The sequence below is a fragment of the Lates calcarifer genome, linkage group LG18 (genome assembly GCF_001640805.2).
Source record: "Lates calcarifer isolate ASB-BC8 linkage group LG18, TLL_Latcal_v3, whole genome shotgun sequence".
NCBI classification, from domain to species: Eukaryota; Metazoa; Chordata; class Actinopteri; family Centropomidae; genus Lates; species Lates calcarifer.
Genome location: NC_066850.1, coordinates 3,940,122 through 3,964,871, shown reverse-complemented (window position 1 = coordinate 3,964,871; position 24,750 = coordinate 3,940,122). Strand labels below are relative to the sequence as shown.

General features: G+C 41.6%; 1 protein-coding gene across 5 annotated transcripts in view; it reads left to right on the top strand.

The window, feature by feature from the left end:
* The first annotated feature begins 3,694 nt into the window (after positions 1–3,694).
* gramd4a (GRAM domain containing 4a) overlaps positions 3,695–24,750 on the top strand; it is a 48,320-nt gene continuing 27,264 nt past the window's right edge. For 2 of the 5 annotated variants that reach the window (XM_018700482.2, XM_051077553.1), the window contains exons 1-3: positions 3,696–5,212; positions 12,636–12,849; positions 18,396–18,516. In XM_018700482.2, the coding sequence (XP_018555998.1) occupies positions 5,184–5,212; positions 12,636–12,849; positions 18,396–18,516 (364 nt within the window). In that variant the 5' untranslated portion in view covers positions 3,696–5,183. The other 3 variants (XM_051077554.1, XM_018700481.2, XM_051077555.1) reach the window with 3 other exon arrangements.

Below are 24,750 nucleotides of genomic sequence, written 5' to 3'. Positions count from 1 at the left end.
AGGGCCAGAGAGAGGTAAGAAACCACGAATGCTCTCTTTGCTTTAACTGGGGGTGGAGAAGTAAGTGAATTACAACGCTACAAGGAATCCCTCTCTTTACCCTCCATTTCTCAGTATAGATAAGCTAGGTGTCTTAAAGTCATTGATGTAATAGGTTTTTGGAAGGTTAGATACCTGTGTCAGGGCCTGGAAATGGCAACTGTGCCAAGTCCATCACAAAAACACGTACACATGGAGCCTGCTGCCCCCGGGTATTGCCAAGTAAATTATTGTAAGCAGGCGGAGTGAAAGGTTAGATGGGAGAGTCAGGTTTCAGAAGCCTATTGGGTGGTGAGTTGTTATGGCGACTGAAGCCTGTCCTCCCCTCAAGTGACAGAAAGTACAAAAATGAAGTGAGGAGTTGGAAACAGAGGTGGCACGTCAAATTATGATGGGTGGCAGGATCACTCACCACAATAATGAAATATGTTTGTAGCAAGGATATAGTAGCTACACTCTGTCTGCTGTCCCTATCTTCTCAATTACATTAACTTCGATATCAGTAATAACTCTGTCAAAACAGGTATCATTCTGTCTGGTGGTCTATATTTCACTTTGGAATGAAACCTACAACTTGAAACCTGAGGAGTCAAGCAGGCACTGGTAACTATTCTCAGAGCTCTATCAGAGTGACCCACTGCCCTCCTCTTTATCTCTGCTCCATCACAGCCAGGCAAACTAAATTATTCAGACTCGAGAGAGCCACTGTTGGCAAAAAGAACTGTGCAGAGCGGGACCAGAGAGGAGGGGAGATACAATTACTGATACAATTGTGCCATCTGCTGGTGGAGAATGTAAAGTCAAGGTAGACCTCAAATGTGCTTGTGTGTTTTTGGTACTTGTGAGGAGAGATACTGAAAGGATTAAAGGATGAAATGTAATTTTTCAAAAGTAGAAACACCAAAGTCTTTCTCTTACAATCAAAAACTTTAATTCATAAGCAATAAAACTCACCCTCACTTGATTCAAAAGACTCAGGGGTTTTGCTGCTACAGCCTCTCTTGCTCCAGAATGACCAATAGTTAATGTTAGCTAACTATAGATATTACTGTGTGGCTGTTTCCTACTTGTGCTGGTGTAACAGGATGTTTTAGCATTTACTGGTATCTTGTAATTGTCACTTCTAGGCACTTTTCATCAAAAGGGTTCGCTTTAAATGCTTCTTTTACTCAGCATGCAGCTGTTTGCTTTAGAGGCTAGTTTCAATTTAGAAATTAAGGTTAACTAGCTTGTACTTGCAAATCAGTGGTGTAGAGTCAGGTACTTTGGCTTACAAAGTGTCATATGCATCAGAAAATAATTATCAACCCAAGTGTGACCCTTTATCATAGACACACATCTTCAAATATATATATATACTGCAGGTGACTAAAACAGTGTGTTCTAGGTTTTTATTGTTGAAAGCATAGGTTTCATTGATTTACTGATTTACTGCTACATGTATAATGGCCCATGTAGTGTAAAGGCTTTAATGTAGGTTAAAGTTGAATTTAGGTGTAGTGAGTGAAAGGTCCTCAGAAATATAGTACTATAACCAGTGCCAAAGCTGGCAAATATAGGAATTAGTCCAATTTAAATAGCTCTGTAAATCAGCTATGATAAATGTCATCTATATCTTATATATGTTATCATGTTTACATTGAAAAAGACTTCCTTCTGAAACCACATCTAATTAGGCTGATATGATATGTTAGTATTTAATCAACCGTCTTATCCAAATGTGTTTTGCATCAGCAGCCGCGTCATCCATCCTCCCCTTCCTCCCAACTGTTCTATAATTGACTCTGAATACTCTGCCAGTTGCATAAGACACGCGTGGTTGTGCAACCCTCTAGAAAATGCTGGTTTGGGATTAAGAGGTTTATTACAGGGTTTCTAAATGAGCGCAGAGGGAGGATTTGGGAAATCTCAGCAGCAGTACTTTTGCTAGAAGACATCTAAAGAGGATCACAGGCCAGAAGCCCATTGTATGTGTATGTGAATGTTTTGTGAGTATGTGTGTTAAGCGTGACTAAGGGGAATCCCGTCTAAAAGTATTAGTCCCCTTGTTTGCTGCACAATCTCTGATGACTGTGCAAACCCTAAATGGTTTCTCATTGGAGCTTACAGTATTTACAGATGGTCATCTCCAATGATACAGCATCATCCATCAGCATACAGCTGAAATAAAAAACATAGACAGATCTCAGCTATGTCAAGCATTGAATCTCAATGCCCAGACTCTATTGGCCACTTGGGGGCAGCAGAAACAAGCTGTGAGCACAGCACAGACATATTATCACCTCTTCGGTTGATAAAGTGAACTTGTTAGCAAACAGTTGCCTGTTTACACAGCCACTGGTTAGCCACTTAGCAATATAAGCATTCAGCTGGAGTCATGTAGCTCTGTTTTGGTCTCCACCAACATCTGAGTGAAATATATGACTCTATAGCTACTATGCTCCATAATATTCACCAGCTAACCGCTAACTGTTTAGTGCTAGTTAGGTAGCATAGTAGTAAGAAGTATGACAGTGAACTTAAACAGCAGAGCCGCAGGCAGTAAAACTAAGACAAAGAGCTAAAAGACAATACAAAGACAAAGCTTCATTAAGCTGAGGGGAAATTTCCTGTAATAGTTCTCTGGTTCATCGCAACAAGCGATCTCATTCACAAAATAGTCATTTGATCCAAAGAACTGATTACAGCTGATTTAATGAACTTCAGTTTGCATGGTCTCAATGTTACCTGGGAAAAAGCGAAATATCACAGGTTATGTAAGTTCACAATGGTACAGGAATTCAAGAGTGCTTTAAAGACATAATGGCACAGACTCTCTAGCTGCCAGCGACAGTGCTTCAGTCAAGTGGTGCCCAGCAGTTCTTTAGATAGCAGGCTGCATTAATAACTACATTAACGTGAAATTATAGCTAATTACCTAAATGTGTGCTAACAAAGGATTAACTATATTGTTTGCTAGAGTCATGCTCTTCACAGCTTCCTGGCTGATTTTCATATCATCTGATCAGTGATGCAAAATATGGGAATTTCTTTTGAGCTCAAGAGCGCTAAATATACCTTGTCTTGTGCAGAGAGTACACACTGACTGGCTATGGAAAAACCTCTCTCTCAGTGCTGCAGATTTGCCTACACAAATGTGAAGGTAATTTAAACATGTGCTGTGTCTCTTTGCCTTCAGGAGAAGCTAAAACCACATTAACATGGACTTCTGGTCAACAAAAGCTGCACCTGGAAGACGGTAAGACACAACTATGACTTTCTTTGTTTCAGTTTTAAATGCAGAAAGTAACCTAGATTCATGTGGAAAAAACGCTGGCAACGCTCTGAAGTCTGATCCACTTTCATGCTAACATGTGTTATGAAGGCTGTTGACAGTGTGGTTGGTGCTTTAGTGAGGAGGTAGCAGCATGGCAGCCGCAGGACAACCAGGCCAAAGCTCCAGTAAGGACAAGACTATACACTGATCCTCACCGGCCTCATTGGTAGTCTGACAGCAGACATAGAAAGTAAATGTGACTACTTCCCAGTAATCTTAGGCCTCATCTCAGGGGTCAAGAGTCAGTCGACTCCTGTTTCGACTCCCGTTTCTCTCTCACTTTCTATCCATTTCACTCTCACACTGAATCCTTCAAACTCCTCCTTTTTGTCTGTTTGACTCATTCACAGTGTAAGTGCTTGGAAGGCAGTGAAAGGATTGTCAGAGGAATCTGTTAACTCAAGACCACTTCATCACTCGGAAACACGACTGCCGAAATAAGGGGATAACCCCGACCTCAACGAAGGCTACTGACTTGGATTCTGTTACAGAAGACGAGGAGAATCTCACAGACTGACAGGACGACCATGCAAAGGTTAGTGCTTGGATGTGTGGAAAGCGCTTTACTTTCAGGAGTCGGTCAGGGTTAGATCATAGGTTATGAGGTCATAGAAAGCAGTAAAAATGGAACAGAAATATTCTTTTTACAAAACTAGATTCCACTAAATATCTATTTAAAGAGGTCAGTCAGGACAGGAACCACCACTGAGGACACTGAAGTCATGCCCTCTGGTGTTTTTCCCGCTATGGATTTTCCTGGGAATTTTGGGGCTGTAGCAACCCTGGACAGTTTATAGTCAACATCTAAAATTTTCAGTCCAAATCCACTATTTTTACACACATGTCAGTATCTTTCCACCAGAATGTTACCCCTTGAATCTTGAGGAGAGATCTGACAAATGACACCTTAACACTGTATTTCAGCAGACTATAATAGACTATCCATATGATTTCTTGAGAAGGTGACTGGAAAGAACTGTCATTTGATAAGGGAAACTGACAAAGTTCTGTTTTTTTAGTTATTTGTGTTGATTTTAAGAGGGATTGTTGACTTAAAGAGCAAAATTATTCGCAAATATTATAGAATCAGCATTTAAAATGACTGAGAAAGAGGTGAAATGGGGCAATTTGAAGTATGCATTCAAGTATTTTTAAGTATGTTTGAATAGAGGAGATAAATGCTAAACTTACTGTACCACATGAGTCAATAGGAGCAGCCTAATATTACTGCACTAATATCATTATACGTCTTTGGTGTTGATTTACAGAAATGCTTAATCACATTAAAACGAGGCCTTGTTTACCCACCTGTTTTATAATTTAGCACTACATGACAGTGGCAGCCACAGGGCGGTGGTAAGGAGAGGTGTCTTGTGTGTTTCCGCTCTCGTCCCTGTCTGTCAAACATCTCTCACCGCTAACGGCCCCTTTAAGAAAGCGGCACCGAACACTGACGAAATTTCCTCGGCCCTGCTCCCTCACCCGTTTCTGCGAAATCAACAAGAGACGGAGGCGAAGAAAAGCTAGTATCTGCAAGCTCCAGGCCAACGGCACTGGTCAGGGGGAGCTCTCTCCAGGGAGGAGGGGGGAACGCAACTGGTTTTTTTCCTCTCTTTTTTGTGTGTCAGTGTCTGCCTGCTCTAACCCGCTCGACATTCAGCAGGAGACGACATTTAGCTGGTCGGCGAACAGAAACGAGCGGATATTGTTGGGATGGATGGACGGACCAAGTGAGCAGTTTTCGCCGTGAGAACTGGCGCTAATTTGGACCGTCCTGAGCAGCAGGTGTACTGAAGGATAAAGCAGACTAAAGGCAATCTCAGTGTTCATGAAACTTTGCTACGATTTACGTGCTGGGTAAGAAACACTCATTTTCCCTCCCTTCTAACCTCATTCAAACGTCTACTGTTTGAAAAATTGAAGGGTATTGTTTTATGTCATCCGCCTGTCCCGCTATCTCTTCGGGGTCATGCAACAAAAAAAAAAAAAAAAAAAAAGGATCATTTTGGTTTTCATGTTATGTCTCCATGTCTTACGGATAAAATAAAAATGTCCGACCATTTCAAGGGTTTATTGAAATAGTTAACTCGAGGCCTAACTTTAAACGTTTAATTCAGCAGCTGCCTCATTCGATAAAGTCTAACGGACACATTTGTATTCAACATTGTAGTTTGGCCTAGCTAACGACAAACTGTTGGATGGAGCCGTGAATATCAAAGACTAACGGTCGTGTCTGCTTTTTTTTCTTTAATAACGTCCATTGCTCCTTTTTAAAATCACCAGGGTTTATGTGTCTTTAAGCTTTAAAAAGCCCCAATAATTCCACCCTTTAATTATGATACAGTCTGGCTACTTTGTGTTCATATTTTTAAATACATTTTGGGCAGCTACTGGTTCAGTGTTTCATTCACGTTCGTGCACCTGTATAATGAACCTGTCTCTACCTGTAATACACCACAGAAAAAGCATAGACAATGTAATGATACACTATTAACATCATACCCCGTTTTATGTTTGGTCAAAGTTGCATTATCTTCCTCAAAGTGCATGCTGATTTGAAAAGTGGTGGTGTGTTCATGGACAGTGGGAAGCTCTGACATCTGAGATTTGAGAGATGCTGTCAAAATTAATTCCACCACATTCACATTCAGTGGCGGAGGGGGAAGTGGGGACAGGCTTTAGTTTCCTGTCCTGAATTGATCCTGCTTTGTTCGCCTCCCGCAGAGTTCAGATTTGATTGCACTTTGACCTGAGTCACCATCGTCCATCCAAACTGAGAGAGAGGGAGAGGGAAGATTGACCAGTTGTAGAGGAAGAATTTATTAATATCCTTGTTTATATAACTGCATGGGGAGATAATAGCAGCAGAGTAGGAGCGATGCTGGATGCAGTGTTAGAGGGTAACAACAAAGTGTTTTTATACTGTCTCTTGTTCTGGTGTGATGCAGGAAGCTGCTCAATTCATATTATATTTCCCTAAACTCTCATGTTAGCTAATGTAAGAATCATGAATCACTGTTCAGCAGGTGGCTCTACATCCATCATCTCGACCTAGCCTCAATGGCCGACTTTAATTGGGTCATCGTCGCTGTCTTCACAAGATAATTACAAGTTCAATAATCATGATGCATCTGACATCTTTTTTAGAACCAATGGAATGTGGTTTCCTTTCATTCCTTAGTGCAAAAATGGTGTTTTTTTAGTTGGCATTTGCACATCAGTGGCATTTATAACCTGTTAAATGCCACACATCTAACGCACATGACTGATAATGTTGAAAACACAAACTGAGGAGTAGCATTCAAAGGCAAAAATAACCCAGACTTGATGTTGGCTTTGAAAAATGCATGCCATATCTGACTTTTATTTTTGTTCAGCCAACTATATGCTGCCCAGAGGGTTGCATTAGTGAGACAGATAAAAGCTAGTGCATTCTTCTTGTTCCTACCATTTCTCTGTTACTCCCCCCCCCAGATTTGTTGACTGCCTGGTACTCCACATGTTTCTCTGAGCTCGAGACCTTTGTTTAGCCTCCAACTACAAACAGAGTAGATTGTGTCTTAACAGGTCTAATTAAAGTTCATCACATCTGTGCTCTCCTCCCTTCCTCCCGCTCTGTCCCCAGGGTTGACATCAAATACAAAGAAGACACTTGATGAAAACAGTTAGCATAACAATGTGTATCAAGATTGAGATTGTGTTCCAGTTTATTAAGAATGTGAATGGTCAGTAGCTACTTGTATTTGGCAGAAATTGTGTTTTGGTTTGATGGGAGAGGTATATTATATATAATAAAATAGGACTATTTCTATCCTACCTTTTTTTGACCATCTGTCATCTATCACTTCATTATTAGTGCAGGAAAGTGAACTAAAGAAAAGTTGCAGCTGCCTGCTGGAACAGTCTGGTCAGTGCTGGCAGATGAGATATTTAAGGATGATGTTAATCTCTCTCTCTGTCTCTCTGAGAGTCTTATGAAACCTGTTGAAGTTGAGAGCAGATCCACAGACGAGTGTCTCACTATACTAAGCCTCCAGAAACTTAGACACCATGGATGATAATGATGATGATGATGCTGATGACAGGATGGCCTTTCATGGTTTTGTGCAGTGCGTTTGAGTGAGAGCAACTGTTAAAGGAAATGAGGTTTGCATCAGTTACCAAAGCGGAAACAATACACTGTGGCATTTCCACCTAACATGTAGTTATTGTCAAACTTTCTGTTATTGTGAAACAAAACCTGACTGCCTAATGTCCCAGAAAATACACTTGCATAGAAAGTGGCCTACTTGTGTGAATGCTCTAGCCTTTATTGTACTCAACAGTATGTGCCTGTTTGAGTGCACCCACTGCCCCTCTCCTCTTTCATGCATGGCTGATAGGCAGCAGTGAAATAGGATGTAATTTTAAAACGAGCCACCCACATCTCATGTAGCTATACCATACCTGTATCCTCTTAAAGATGTACATAGTATGTACATTATAAGCCAAACTAATTGATACTATGATGATGCTAATAATGTGCATTAAAATGTGATGACTGTGACAGCACTCATAAAAGTGCCTGTGGCTGTGGTTACTTACGAGGATGTCTAGAAACGTTGCATGCTGAGCCTGTAATCTTGGCTTGTGATCAGTGTAGTGTGGTAAGGCTGCTCAGCTCGAATGCAAGTTACTTTGCAGGATGTTATGATCACACTCATTTAACTGTTGTTAATTCATAGGAATAATATTAAGTTACATTGTGCATTTTGATAATTTGTGACCAACAGTGGACATCTTAAATGAATGTTAAAAGATATAATCCTTAAGAGTTCAGTCCTGGTTGATTTGGCACCATTCATGGTTACCGTGGTAACAGCAAGTGCAGTTTAATAGTACAGCAAACACTGCTTGAGCAGCTCTTTTCTCAGAAATGCAACAGAGGAGTGACAGGTGTGTCTGTTTACACTATATGTTGTCAAAAATGCTGTAAAGTGACTGTGTGGTGCATGCATTTTTAATGAAGGATTGTGGTTTGCACTAACAAGTGACAAAAACATTATACTTGCTGTGGCTCCTTGGCTACAAAAGTCACCCCATGTTTTTGCCCACTGGACATTTTAATGTAAAGCAGTAGGGTATTCTGTGTGTGCTAGCAGTAGCTTTATACAGCTGTGATACAGTGTAAGGAGAGTAATCAGTAAACAGCAAAGCTGATATCAATGAGATAAAATCATGCTGGAGTACCTACACTGTTTCCTGTGAAGGCAGTTTGAGTTCAGTGCAGGAACGGCAGACCCTGCCACTAACAATGAAAACCAATTTATAGGGAATGAATTTACATAGGCACCTTTAATGTAGTAAAATTATTTCACATCTTGTATCTTGAACTATTTGACCAACAGTAGACATTTTAATTGAATGTTTCTTTAATGGCAGTTTTGGTCATTAAATATTGATTTCAGGAAGTGGTGATTATTTTCTCCATGACAATTTCCCAGAGGATGAGTTAATGTAAAAATAAAATGGAGAACTCTCCATGATTGTCTTCTGGTTTAAAATTGAGACAGATGTAGGGCAAAGGGCATTAGACTGCCTCTAACAGCCTGACATCCACGAATGACTGTGATTGGCTGTCTCTGTGAGTGTGACCCGTTTGGCCAAGAGTAACCCCCAGCTACTATGGGTCATTAGCAGAAGATTACTCCGACTGCACTCACACACACACACACTCTGATACAGTATATTAGGCTTGTACAGGGGATACACACCAGCCTTGTAAACTTACTCACCCTTGACTAATATATGCAGTAATAAACAAACAATATCAGCCTGTGTGTGTGTGTGTGTGTGTGTGTGTTGCTACTCCTGTTTCATTTTATGGCTGCACCAGCCTCTCCTTCAGCTGGTGTGTTATCAGTGATTTATGATTAGGTAAAGGTGGATGGAGGTGTCTTTGCATTTGTGCACAGTTGAGCAAATGACTCATGAGGGCTGTTTGTGTGTATTCCCACAGTAGCATTGTAACAGTGATCAGACCTTGAGCCAAAGCTCCTTCATCCACCTCCTCCTCCTCCTCCTCCTCCTCCTCCTCCTCCTCCTGTCTCTCTTTTCATCTTTTCATTCTCCTATTTAAGATGGTGTTGTGGTTGAAACTGCCTCTGGACTGGAAAAAAGAATGTACTCCTAAACTGGAGATTTTCTTCTACAAATTATAGCTGTTTTTCATAAATATTAGCACTTACTTACAGTCTCTTTACACATTTTCAATGGAACTCTGAAAGAAAATATCAATTTCCGGTGTTGTTTTTAAATTGGTAAATGTGCATCTGTTGCTTTTGTTCTTCACTATTGATACTGCTAGATTTGATGGTCAGTAACCATGGGTAATTTTAAGTCAACCAGTGACGGACTGAGCTGTCACACGGAGCAGGCTGTCAGTGGATTCAGGTGATTACTGTGAGAACAGATTTCACTGTGGCAGGTGTCCTGACGAAAGGAGGGAAGTGTTTATTGACCTGCTGCTCACCATGTTTCCACTCACCCCTCAGGGAGGAAAGATCAACCCACCTGTCACCTCTGTAATTTCCACTAATTTGTGGCCATTTTCACCACCAGTCCACAACACCTCAGTTTTTCCAGTAACTGAACAATTGAAAAATTGCTTTGATTTAATAAAGAACAATTACAAATTTGGTTGATTTCTTGGACCTGCAAGGATGGAGGAGTGAGGATTGACCAAATAAATGAAAGGGGATGTCTGTATTTACATGACAAGAAAGTGACTAGGTTGATGACTTTCCTTTCATTCTTTAATTCAACCTAAACACTTTAATGAATGCATAGTCATTGAGAAAACTTTGCCTTTGGATTTAGGCATTTAGACAGCTGGGTTGCCAGTCAACAGTCTCTTGACTTTGGTAGAAATGGAGTGAGTCAGCAAATTAGACCAGCATTCACAAAAAAACAAACAAACAAAAAAAATATCAGTCCAACAGTTTATCAGTCAGATAACCATCTTGGCAGGGTGACAGCTAGTCATCCAGTCAGTCAGATTAAGTAATCTCTGAGGATTACATCAAGAAGAAATACACTTAACCCCTGAGCAAATGACAAATGACAGCAGTCAACAAATAAGGCAGTCATGTTCACTACATGATCTGTGGCTCCATGCTCAGCTGCTGGAGAGGATGACGGATTGCTGAGAAGTTTTTGATGTACTGCGTTGATATTGAGTTGAATCAGGAATGACCTCCACATAGAGAAGTAGTACAGAGAGAATGTCACTGTTTCATTCAGTCCGCACCTCTCATTCAATGAAAGGCCTTAATGGAGGTGGTAGCTAGAAAGTCAACACTTGCAGTCTGCTGCAGCTGGTTAACGTGTGAACTGGTAGCAGGGAGGAGACGGGGGCTATGTTTGACAGTAACAGATTAACACCTGTTGTCATGATCTATAGCACACTTGCACTGTATTTGGCTTATATTGGCTTACTTATGGTGAGCATAAATGAGGTTGTAAATCCTGTCTGTATTTTGTTTCTATCCGTGGGATTAATTTTACTGCAGTGTCAAGCTACGGCTGCTGAATGCAGAGGAAACGCTGCAGCACTCCTGTGGCTCCGTGTACGATGACACCAATCTAATCTGTCATCATTACATCTCGGCCCTCGATACCAAAACACAACCATTACGGTTTTCACAACCTCTCCCCAGCACTGCCACCACTCTCCTGCCATGAAAATCAAATCAATAAATGAGGTCAGCACGTCTGCTGCTGTCAACAGTTCGGCAGAGGAGTGAAAGGATGTGGTTGTCATGGGTCTAACAGGGTTACTGGTTCCATCCTCCTGTGTAGGCCGAAGGGAAGAGCAAATCACAAGCACTGACAAGGTTAGAGCATTGACAGCATCAAAGGTTAGAGGCTGTGTTATACCATATGTCACCAATGGGAAAATTTGCAAAGGGTGCCAAAGGGAAATTAAAATGGGCGTCCACATTGGGCAACTTTTCATTGCTCAAAGTGAAAGCTTTGAGATGTGTTCTAAAATTGGATTAGATTAGAAAGAAGTGTTGATACTGAGCAACACAAGATGTATTTGGATTCTTCTTCAGCATCTCAAAAAACCATACTTAACAATGTTTTATTCTCTTAATACTTCACAACATTTAATTTTATGTTTTATAAGAGCACAGTTTTAAAGTGGTGACATGTTTCATAAGTCAGTAAATGAGGCATTGTGTTAGTTTGGGGTCTGAGAGCCCCCCAGCTCTGAAACATGGTTTAATATGATGTGTTTTTGTTTTTTCTACCTCTGTAATTACTGTTGATGGAACTTTTTATTCAACAATACTCCTCCCAAATCTCAGATAAGTCAATTTGGATTTCTGTTACTGGAATTTAGGACAGTTTCATAACAGAGGTCTAACTCTCCCTGTCAGACCTCTCTGTGGCCTGACTGATCCCAAATAAAGAGGAAAATACTGTGAATTTGTCTGGATGATAAGATACCTATTGGCCTGAATATAGGACTACTCTGATTATAAGACAACGCTCCCTTTTCCAGTATCTGTTTTTGAGAAAAAGATTTTTTAAAGATAGGAAACACTTTTACACTAGTCCTTTTGGGATGCGGAAAAGTTTCCTTCAGATATCACTGATCAAATAAGAGAGTCATCATATATAAGGGAAACATTACATACTGTAATATGTGAAACCTACATTTGCGTAGCTTGTCTTTCAGTCATATTCACACAGTCATCTGTCAGACTCTTGGAAGCAGTTCATTTCTGGAGTAAAAATGTAGGATGATGCTTAGAGCCTGTCTTCAGTCACTTTTAATTTATCTCCTCCATGGCAGGAAAAGCTACAGTTATACAAACCTTCAGACAGTCCTGCAGCTGAAACTGAGTTAGTCAGTACTAAAAGTGTTTTAGCCATGACAGACTTACTATAAACAGACTTAAAAACACTTGCTAGCCTAGCAAAATTAAGGCTACAAACAACCCATAATGCAACCCTGGTACTTTCCATTCACAGAGGATATCTCAAATTTAAGATGACCCCCAGTTTTCAAACCTGATTTCCAGAAAAAAATAGGCCAATTATGATATATTTCTTAATGCTTAGCCCATATGCATATAAAACATGAAACATTTCCATTATTGCTGAAGTAACAATAAATTATGGTAATTCTAATTCATCTTTGTCACCTTCATCTCCTTGTAAAGTCAAATGAAAAACATTTTCCCATGTAGCTACTGAATACCAATAGTCTCTGCCCTTTTTGTCCCTGCAGGGTTGCCGTCCGCCATGTTAAGGTAAAGCCCAGGTGTGCGGTGTTGACCATGCTAAAGCGCCTGGACAAGATCCGCTTCCGAGGCCCCAGGACGAGAGACGACTTCCCGGATCTAGCCGAGTCGCCGCCAGCCTCCGACAACGAATGTAGCGATGACATGCAGCTAAAGCCGAAGGCAGCTCTGCGAGACACGGAGGACCTCCTGCGGGACCCTGTGAGCACTCGCCATGCATTCATATGAGTGTAGATGTGTGTGTGTGTGTTTGGGCGGGGCTTTTCTGACCAGTAGCCACATTTGCAGTTGGTCACGTTTCAGGAAGGAGGCAGAAAGTGGTTTGTTTCATTTCCTCTTCTTTCTTTTGCTTTTTCAATCTTTCTCACTTTCATTTTATCTATCCTTCCCTTTCTCCTCTTTCTTTCTGTTTCTCTGTAGTTATCATCCTCACTGAATAAACGGTTATCTTGCTTTTGTCGTATATGTACACATTTAGCCTCAACTGGCTAGGACAGGTACACATGGCGGCATTTTTTATGGTGCTCATGAATTATTCCGTCTGAAAAAGATGCTCTGACCTCAGCGTGACTCTCTAGCATCATTTCCTGAATAACACAAAAAACGGGGTGGGAGAATGTGCAGTAGCCTCTGTTTCACCTCTCTGATGTTGTTTTAGCATCCTTAACAAGATTAATGAATGTTTATAGCGAAAATATGATTTTTGTTTTTTATCTAAGCCCAATTTTCTCTGTTTATACTTTGTGCTTCTGAAATCAAGAGGAGAATGATGGATGGAGGGGTTGTTATGAAGAAGAAAAATGGAGGAGATGACAGCGATAAAGATTTTCCCGCGGTGGACACAGAATATCAGCAGCAGACAAGAGCAGAAACAGTGAAAGCAGTGGTGAGATGAACAGATATTGGGTAGGAGGAAGGGAATGAAAAATGATAGGAGAGAACAGATTAAAGCAGGGAAAGTGATGAAAGAGGCCAGAGGACAGGAATTTAGCCTCGGACGACTGGACTCTGAGATGTCTAGAGGGGGAGGAGACGGAGAGGAAATGGTTCACCCACTGTGACGAAAAAATCCAGATCATGTTTTTGATATTTCCTCCTCCCACGCTAGATGCTGTTCATATTTCATGGAATCTGCAGCTCTCTCTCTCGTCCTTGTGGGTGACTAGAAACGGCAGAATTGTCGTCATCATCGTGCACATGCACTGAAAGGAGGATACCTGGGAAAAAAATACTGGATTAGTCACTTTATTGTATCATTTCCTGAATGAGGGCTCCAGGGATCTGTCTCCTTTCATTTCTACCTCCTTTGTTTCGTTGTTTCTCCCCAGATAGGTGGCTGATGTAACTTTTGAGTGTGTCTGTGGGTTTTCCTGCATCCCAGTGAAAACTGCCTGAGGCCTGGTGGTAAATGAGTGGTACTTAGAGAAATACACCATTAAACCATAACAGGCCTCACTGCACTCACATAAGAAAAAGTTAAACTGTGCAACATGTGTCTCTATTTGCATGTATGCACTTGAGTTTAGAAGGGGTGTCTGAGCTGCTGTTTGTAAGTCTGTATGTGCACTAGTGTTTGCTTGCGTGATAACCAGCCCACTGGAAAGGCATCGCCCACATCACGGCACTGATGACTCACACTCCGAAGCCCCCAAAATAGACCAAGCTAGCTCTTATCCCTGCTGGTACACACACTAACACACACACTCACATACACACATGAGACCTACACTCACACACTTTCTCCCACAAAGCATGCTGTTGCATTCAATATCTAAGAGCTCTTGCTGCTTGGTGGAAATCTCATCTTCCCTGTGTAGTGCCCTTTATAGGTCCCTACTGACACACTGGGGCCCACCCATACTGCTATGATGTCTGTATCTCCAGTCTCCACGATCAGACCACATGACCTGGGTCCAGACCTCACCTTCATTACCTCATCTGTTGAAAAGAGGACAGACTGTGCCCTCGGGCTGCAGAATACATGAACTGAGACTTTATGACAAACTAGCCTGTGTTATCCATACTAAACAGGCTGAATGTCATCAGGCAGATGGTGTTCAGTCATTGCACAGGCGACTGCATACGCCCTCACTGGCCTTTCCTTGCTTTTCCTGCTAGATCAGGTGGCTTCCTCAATATCATCTGTCACATTCAGCCACTGTATCCATTAACTAAAATACATCTGAAGTAAGGTTTGAAATGCTCAAATAAAAAGTGACAGACAGAGAGAGAGATTAGAATAATAAATAAAAATATTAAAAAGATCCAACGTACTGTACTTGAAAGTATAATTAGAGGCCACTCAACTAAAAGTCTGTGCTGAACAGTTCTTCAGCCTGCCCTTCCTTGCAGAATAATCATCGGTGGGTCATGAATGCTTGAGGCTGTAATCATACCCTCTTCTCTCTTTCAGTTTCATAGTAAGGCCTAAAGATGAACTGTACAATGGCAGAAAAATCCAAAAACAGTCCACCATGGTAATCTGTTGGGATTACAATTCATAACTGTAATCTCTCTGTTGTAATGTGAGCTGCAGTCAAGCAGGAGATGTGGGTTTAAGTTTGCGAAGAGCTGCAGATTGCATCTGCATTGCTGATGCCGTTCTACAGGACTGTGGTTGTCTTTACCAAGAAGCCTGCTGCCTAAGTCACTGTGGTGTCTGTGTGGTAAGAGTCGCGTGTCTGGTCTGAGCAGCAGTAGGCTGAAATTTTTTGTCTGTGTCATTTTAAATTAAAGCAATTCACATTTTTGTGAGTGTGCAGATGTGACAAAACTGTACTCCTGATCCACTGTCAGCAACAAGATCGAGTTCTTCTCAGACAGTTTTCGGACGTTACGGTTATTTTAATAAGTCAAAAAATCACAGGGTTAACAGGAAATCAGGTTGGGTAGGGAGGAGGTGTATGGTTTCAATGGTGGGGGAAAAAAGTGAAAGTAGAACAGACAGTTCCAAATAATTTCATATCTGTCAGGTTGAGTATAACCATATTATCTGTTCTACTGTCATTTGCTACCATCAGCAGAGGATTTATCATTACCTCTGCTGGCTTGTTTTATATCTCTTAGTGATTTGTCAACATAGTAATGCAGCGTGAGGGTCCATAGATGCCTGATATTTACATTACATATCATTCTTTTTTTTTTTTTTAACTTTGCCAATGCCCTCAGCTACACACATAAACAAGTACTGGTATACCTATGCTGTCTGTTAGTGTCCACTGTGTCTGTCTGTGACAGACCAGATATCTGTTAGTTGTTAATTAATGGACATCACTGATCAGCACCACCAGCAGCCTGCTGGACAACAACAATCTGCCACACTTGGAGAAGGTCTCCTGTGATATTTGTGTTTATGAGCAGAACAAGGCCTTGAAATCACACCTTGGGTATTACACCTCCTACTGTTAGACTCACACTGAACCTCATGAGAGGGATGCAGGCTTAAAAAACTTATCACAACAGAGAAGAAGCAGTGTTTGATGTCCCTGTAGCTGCTCTCCAGGATAAAGCAGCCATTTCTGTGTTGGTTGTATACTGAGGCAAATCATATAATCCATGGGAAATGTCCTTCTAGAGGCTGAGTATGGGGTTGAGTTTTTTCTGTTTGTAAAAGTGCAAAGAAATGTAGAATTGCAAACCAGCCAACATAAACTGTGACCCAAAATTACAATCCTTAAAAAAATCTGAGCACACAGAGTACAGCTTCATCAAGCTCAGTGAAGAGAAGCAGACAAGAACAGCAACAGGATGAAAGCTTCAAATAGAGCCAGAGCAGGAAATTGCTGATCCAAAGAATAGAGGTGCAGAGCTGTGAAGACAAGAGAGCTGGAAACACTGTGAGAATAGCTGGAGTCTGAACCCTGAACACAGCACCCTCCAAACTTCACCAGCTGAGGAGGATCTTTCAGACAAACCAGAGAGAGGAGGGAGAGGGAGAAAGAACTGCTTCCTAGGGGAGAGTCTAGCAAACACAGGCTCAGTGCCTGATTGGTCGATTACACATGAATATGTATCTGATATTTTGTCTTGTTTTCTTGTGGGAGGCGATTTATCACAGGTCGCCTGGAGTCGTGGACTGTGGCTTATTTGCAATTTTCAACATAGAAAATGTGTTTGGCAACATCTGTTCACCTCTGTTCTACAGCAGACAGGGAAGATTACTCTTATGTTCAGAATGAATTCTGATCAGTAGCCCTACGTGCACCTACAATGCAAAATGACTGAAGGCTGATAGTGGGTGTGAAACACAGTGCGGCAGCTATTAATCTCACAGCACTGCTTTAAGAAGACATTTTATGGTCAGTGTTCTTTGTTAAAAATGCAGCATACAGTGATAAAATATGATGGGGCTTTACAGCAGCATGACACAGTGAGATTCGTCTTCTTACATCAGGCACGGTCGTGAAAGAGGGAGAGGGGGGGAACACAATAATTAATCAGCCGATAATCGTCCGGGGTGACGTCAGGGCTTGACCTACTTCTGATGACCATGAGGCTCTGACTGACAGTTGATGACTGCATCAGACACATGGAAGTGTTCCCACATATTTGACCAAAACCATTACCGGTTTGACATTTTGAAGAAACAAAAGCTGTCGAGATCCAAAAACCAAAGAGCTTTGTGGCTGATGGCTCCTAATGCAGCAAAGCTTCTTTTCACTCCCACCGTCCGCTCCTTTCCTCTCCTCCACGTCCCCCTCGTCTTTGTCTCTTCTGGCTCTTTTGCTTTCTCTCTCTCTCTGTCCTGTCTTTATTTGATTCTCACAACCTCAGTCAGCATCCCTTTTTTCTTCTCCATGACATACTTCCAGAAGAGGCTCTCTTTTGTTTTCTTTGAAGTGCTTCTTTATTCAGGGACACTCTCTCCATCTCTGTGTCTGTGTGTCTCCCCACCCGCCTGTCTTGTTAGGTTCTGGTTCTCTCCCAGAGCGCATTTTTTTCAGGTCACTGTCAGTTTTGTGCTCTCTCTCCCTCTCTTTCTCTCTCTCTCTCCTCTGTCTCTCTTCTGCACTCTCTCTTTTGCAGAGCAGCTAAAGACATTGCAGTGTGCCTAACGCAGACACACACAAACCATGCTGGTTGCTGTCAGGGAGAAGCTGCTGCAGCGTGTGTGTGTGTGTGGTATTAGTCTCTTAAAGGACCCTTGCTGTAGTCGAGCGCTGATGCTCAACCTGCAGTGTTCATCCTCCTGCTAGAGACAGCACGTCTCTCCTCTCCTCTCTCTCCATCATTCACTCGCCCCTAATTCCTCACGCTCTCTTCCCTCATTCCTCTCCTCTCTCACACACGGTCGTCATCTCTCAATCACCGCCATTCACTCGTTTCACCTACACACACATTGTGTTGCTAGTTGTGTGGGTTTGTGAGTGTGTCAGGGTTAAAGCCCTTAGTCAGAGGTGTGTGAGTCATCAGTGTTGCTGTAGTCAGAAGAGGGGGAATAGCCTCTTTTTCGCTTTCCTCCTCCTCCTCTCATTCCAGCTGGACTTAAACCGGGAGAGGAAACATTACCGTGAGTCATGGCACCATGCTCATCTGTGTGTTAGATCATATGGGATATTCCTGCTTGTGTTCTTTTGTATGTTGTTGTCAAGTACTTGTAATTCTAAAACCAAACGTGTTTTTCTCTGTTTGTGAATGCAAATGTTTGTTTGTGTGTGTGTGTGTGCACGGACCTGTGTATGTATACCTGTGCATGTGCTGTATACATGAATGCGTGTGTGTGTGTGTGTGTGTGCGTGCATGCACAGGCAGGTTCAGGGTCTCCCACCATGGCTGCGGCCATCCAGGAGTTCCAGAGGTCGGAGTCGGACCGACTCAATGAAGTCAAGGGTCACCTGGAAATTGCCTTATTGGAGAAACATTTCCTACGTGAGTGTGCACACACACATATACACACACACATAACACCAGGCATGGACCAAATTACAGTTTTCACATCTCTCTGGTCAATACACACATGGCTAAACACACTAAACAGACATTTTAGAGTCTAATGCTACAGTGGAGAGTCAGTAGTGTGTCTCAGGGTTGCATGTTATGCCTCACAGTAAGATGTTATCACCAGTGGTCAGAGTTGCTGTTTACTGTGTGTGATTTCCCCACAGCCTACCTCTAATTCCGGTGAGAGAGAGATTTTCTGCTTTACCTAAAATCCCTCCTGTTGGTTCCCAGAGAACAGCCCTGAACTTGTTGCACTCAGTTCCTGGTTATACGCAACATGTAGGTGGTGAGATTGTTTGCAGCAGTAAGAGCAAGAAAGCCACAGAATGAGGAGAAAGTATGAGTTGCAGTGTCTTGCAGTGGTGACTTTGTGTTGTGGAGATGCTGCTTCTCTCTGCAGTTTCTTATTTTCAGTGCTTTTCCTAAAATGAATTGTATACGAACAGTGCCTGGTGAAGGACTGGCGATCTGTCCAAGGTGTAACCCGCCTCTCACCCAGTGTCAGCTGTGATAGGCTCCAGCCCCCCCACAACTCTTAACCGATAAGCGGTATAGATAATGAATGAATGAAAGAACTCATTTGTAGCTGAGATGAAAATCTATCCTCGACATGTTGGCACTTGTCTAACTGTAAACATCTTGTGATATCCATGTGTCTCGCAGGAGCCTGGTTTTGTGCATTGCTCTTGGTTGTTATGTGCAACTTGACTCTTAACAGATCAGCAGTCCACCACAACCCTGATGTGTCATGCTCACTACATGAAGCAGAAATGTTTTGCCTAATTCAGCCTAAAAGATAAAATGATACCCAGTTGTATCTGCTCAAATTAGAGTGTTACTTACATTTTTAGTTAGGGATCATTAGAAGTCAGCACAAATAGTTGAATGGACTTTAGATAACTATGTAATCTGGTATTTGGAGTGATTTTGATTGTTTCAATAACTGTATGTCAAAGGTGAAGCATCCATGAAGCAGCAATGCAGGCTCAGTTACTCTACAAACCTTTCTCTTTATTTATTCATTTGTTGTTTGTATCATGCATGCATCATAATCTAGAGTGTTTACAAGGAACTTAATAGCAACATCATCATAGCAATGTATTAACATAAATTAAGATGATGGTAACATAAAATAACACCGCACACATGCTTAACTGAAAAAAATATACCTAGGAGCCTTGCCCCTAGTCAGTAAGTGAGTATTTTCCTTATTGTCAGCAAATCCCATGAAAAGACAAAAAACAACCTACAGTACACTGAACTTGTACCTGTGTAGCCAAAGCCTGATAGCTTCTCGAAGATATCATATAAAAGTAGGTGTTTGTATACTTGCCAACCAGTACATGGTTTGAATGGTAAGAATCTCGCCCTGATTTAAGACCAGGTCCGACCACCTGAAGGACTCCTGCATGAGGCTCAGCAAACCATTAAAATTAAATAGATCTTTTTTGACTACCACCTAAAGACAGTTAAAGTTGATGAGTTGTTGAGTTCTGTGAAAATACTGACTAGAGTTATGACGCACACACATGGTGCAGCATCCCATATCAAAAAGATGGAGCTACTGTGAAATTCTTCTGTTACCACTGATGACAGAGGTAAATAGAGGGTTGAAGATGTAATGGATTACCTGTATACATGGGAAAAGTAGGCCTAGGGAATGAATGGTTGATGCAGAGGCAGGGAGAAAAGAGGCGAAGCAGCCTGATGTGAAACAAACTGCATGATGCTGCTTATCAGGAGTCAGCCCACTCAACTCACACACATTTCCAAGCTTGCTTAACCTGCTGTCCAATGAGGGGGGAACTGCTTGTCCTGTGGAGCTGCAGCACGTTGACAGTCCCATGGTGTGTAATGGACTATGGAACCACAACCACCCCCACCCCCACCCCCCTTCCCTTTCAGCATGTCTATTAGAGAGAGAGTGAGAGACAGGGAGAGAGTGTGTGTGAAAGAGAATACCTCAGGCTATGTCCTCTCCCATAATGCCTGTGCCTGAGCTAAAAGGGCTGAATTCATTGTCACATTGTCAGGAAGCTTGCTAGATGAGACCTACCTTCCTTCCTGTTTGCCCTTTCCTTGCTTCCTCATTTCTTTCTTCCCTCCTTCCTTTCCTTTTAAAGAAAATTCCTCCAGAGCTCCTCCGTTTGCCTTTTTCTCTCCGTGCCACTGAGCTGCTCTTTCAGATTCTGCCCGCCATTCCCTCCTCTTCACTTCTGGATCAGCTTCAGCTCTCTTTTTTGCTCATTTATCCTCTTCTCTTCTTTTATTGTGCTTTTGATTTCGCTTTCCCTTTATGCTTTCTCTCTGTCAGACACAGCAGTACTCTAAACGTTTTTTAAGATCTGACAAACACGTGTGCACACGAGGCAGGTAAAACAGCTGTAAACGTTTCATGAGCTCAAGAGTAAAAAGCGGACATGTCATCTTAGCTTCACCTAAGATGGCAGCCACTTGGCATTTTGTGAGGGGATGAACCCATATTGCTGTCTGCTGGTAATTGGGAAAGGGTAGTGGTGCCTCTAGGTTATGTTGTTTTGTCCTCTAACATTACCTCAGGTGCTTTGTGTGTTTTATTCCCTCTGATTTCTTGTAGCCGCCTGATGCTACACCCCGACCATCTCATTCTCTGGTAATCCATTTCTCTCCTGCCTCTCAATCTCCCATCCTATCTCTGGGCTGTGCAATCGTACTACAGGGAACACTGAAGCATAGCAATCCATTAGCACCTAATGGAGTTCTTCACTCTCTGGCCTGCATTCGAGTTATGGTGTATTCTATTTATCCTGTTTTTCTTAGCACTCTACTCCACTTACCTGTGCTTTATGTCATCATTGTACAAGAAAACAATGGCCTGCTGAGTGTGTGTGATTCCTATAGAGGGACCTGCATAAGTGTGCATTCATCATGTTCTCAGTTTTGTATTGAGAAGAGAGAGATGAATACAGATGCTTATATAAAGGCTTATATACAGTTTGTCATTAGTTAAAGCTAATGAGATTAGTCAGGTGAAACAAAGGATCCCTTGTAGCAAGATGTTATGAGTTTATGGGTTGTGTAAAGGCTTCTCTGGTAATATAGGAAAACAACATTCCATACTGCGAGGAGACTAACCATAGTTTGTACATTGAAAGGACTTAATGTAGAAATGCATGCAATGTTTCCTATAAGTCTGGCTGTTGTAGCTTTATAGGTTATGCTAACTTTGCCTTCACGTCCTCCATTGTAAGGATTCAAGGGACTGAGGACTTGTGTAAAACAGCAGGTCAACCAGCACAAACCTCCTGCTGCTTTCAAGATGAACATGATTTTTAAATGAATTATTTCAAACTTTGACCAAAACTAAACACAGAAAGTAGCTGCCTGGATCAGCCACTATGCTCACTTACTGTAAAAAGATCTACATCTGAGGCAGCTGGTGTACCTAATCGCATTGCATAACACTGCTCTCTGAGTATTGCATTCTTTTTATGAAACACAACTTTTTCTCTCAGCTACCATTGTAATTTCAGCTCACAGTGGGTCCAGGAACATAACCAGATTCTAGTGTTTATTTTTCGTCAGGCAAACATAATGTCTCATAATAAATTACTCATAATAGTCCACCATTATAATCAGGTTTTGAGTTTTCTTTGAAGACATTGTAATACTGGGAAAGTTGGGGGCTCACACTGGTTGCATCAACAGTGCAACACACTGTTTTGTGTCAGTCCTAATTTCCCTGAATCACTACCACAGAGGTGGTGAGGGCAAAGTTAACACAACCCATACAGCCACAATAGCAACATTTATGGAAAATAAGGCAGGTTGAAATGAACTGGAGTTGTCTTTTAAAGTTGTAGTCTGTAAAATTTAAGTCATGCTGGTGGTAACAGCAAGTACAGGTTAAAGCTAGAGGTCCTGGGGGGCAGCTATGTGGTTAGAAATAAAGTAGTTTACATGTATTAGGCTGGTTTATTTGTTTGTAATGCAGCAGACTTGCATTGTTTTAATAAAGATGTTGGTCAATAATTGTCCTTTTTCCATCATGCCATGAGTAACCGATCTGATTTCATGCTGCACGTGGCAGGAGTAGTTTTCCACACAGCAGCAGGGTGCAGTAAAGTTGGTCACCTTGCTGAGAAGTTGGAGGTGTGCAGCCTGTTGCAGCTCAGTGTTCGACAGTAAAAACCACCCTCTGAACAGTTGAATACTGGGCATTATTCACTGTTTTCTAACATTTTATAAACTAAACTATTAATGAAAACAAGTTGAAAGATCAGTAAATGATGAAAAATATTTTTTTGCAGCCCTGTATCCCTCCCCGTTCATATACAGAGGTCACTGTTTTCAACTCTCATAACAGCCAGTACATCCAGCTTGTTAATTTTAAGTTGCTCAGATGAGGCCATCACCTAAAATATAGATTGGAGTTCCACTTAAGCTGCAGCTAGCTTTTTAACTCTTCTTGTCTCCTCAGGGCTAATTTCAGTTTACAGTTCAGTTTTAGGTTTACTGTACAGTTTCATTCACTGTGGAGAAAAAAGTTGGTCTTTTATAGTTTGAAAAACATGCAGAGGGAAAGGACAGTAGTTCATCATTCCACACCTCAAAGTGTGTGTTGGTTTTTGTGTTCATCCCTCTAATGGTGCATCAGCATTTAACCCAAGGAATGATTAGGGCTTCTTGGATTTCTTACACACTCAGAGTGAACTCAGTGTGGGCGTATTCCCTCTCTCTCTGACGTCTTTTCTCTCTACTGCCTAAAATAAAGCAGGGGCCCACGCTGTATGCTAAAACAAACACACTGCTTAAGTATATTGTCTCCTGCTTTCACAGGAGGCATGAGTTTGCATTCCAGATGGTGTGTGTGTGTGTGTGTGTGTGTGTGTGTGTGTGTGTGTGTGTGTGTGTGTGTGTGTGTGTGTGTGTGTGTGTGTGCATGTGCGTGCGTGCGTGCGTATGCGGATACAGTGACCCATGTCTTTCCTCTTGGCCTTAGTTGTGATTGACCTGTGCTATTCTGAGGGCACTTAATTGGTTAATTTGTAACCATGTTTCCGGAGGTGAGATCACATAGAAGGCCCTTCTGCTGTGTTATGGATGTGTTTCCTTCACTTTTTGTCCCTTTTCCTCTTCCGTTCTCTCTCTTCACCAGGTCCTTATTCATTCCCTTCCTCTCACATACTGAGTCACTCAAATCACAAAAAAGCCTACTGGTACCAAGCTATGGAGGCAGTTTTGGTATAATTGCCCAGGTTTTCTGCTATCTCAATACAATGAATTGATTTTTGCACGTCTTTTCAACAATAGTGTGTCTTTTCAGAAGCATTGTAACACATTAAGGATAATCCCTAGACCAAGAAAGAACTGTGGTTTTGTAGATTGTGGATTGTGGATTGTGGATTATCCACAGTGACAAGACATGCTCCATGTTGGTTGGTTACTATAGGTACCATAGGTGTGCATTATCATCGCTTGGATTAATTTCCATATTTTGCAAGCTGAAATACTACTCAATGCTAATATTACCAGCTTCTTAATTAAAATTCAAAACTGGGATTAATGCAAGACTGTTTTGAAAATGGCCTTTTATGTGGTAGTTACATGTCACTTTTTTGTGATTACGTAAGATTAAGCTTTGAGGTATATTTACACACAGTGGCCTAGTCAAGTGTATTAAAAGAACGTGTTAAAACATTGCAAGTATTTAGATGGAATTAGAAATGATTAATAATAATTCTGAGTGTTGGAGACAGTATAACTCTGTATAGTCTATAGTCTCTTAACTAGCAGAGAATCAGCTGTCTGTTTGCCATTCATCATTAGACATGAGGTTTCAGCTCCATCACTCATAATATTCATGATACAGTGAGGTTTAGAGATTAAAATGACACTGGGCTACAGTGTGTTTATGCTTTAATTGAATCAGCAGCTGCTTCTGTTGAGTGGCAGCAACTATCTATGAAACTTTTCTGAACAACAAACAAATCCAACACTTCACAAATTTGTGAAGCAAACTCTGTAATCTTCTCACCATCCCACGATTGCAGTGTTTACAGTGGTAGGAAGTAACAAAGTACATTTACTCAAGGACTGTGCTTGAGGTCCTGTTGAAATGTAGTCCATAATAGAGCATGTGTATATGGACAAGGAGGAGAGGAACATACCTGGAGAAAACTT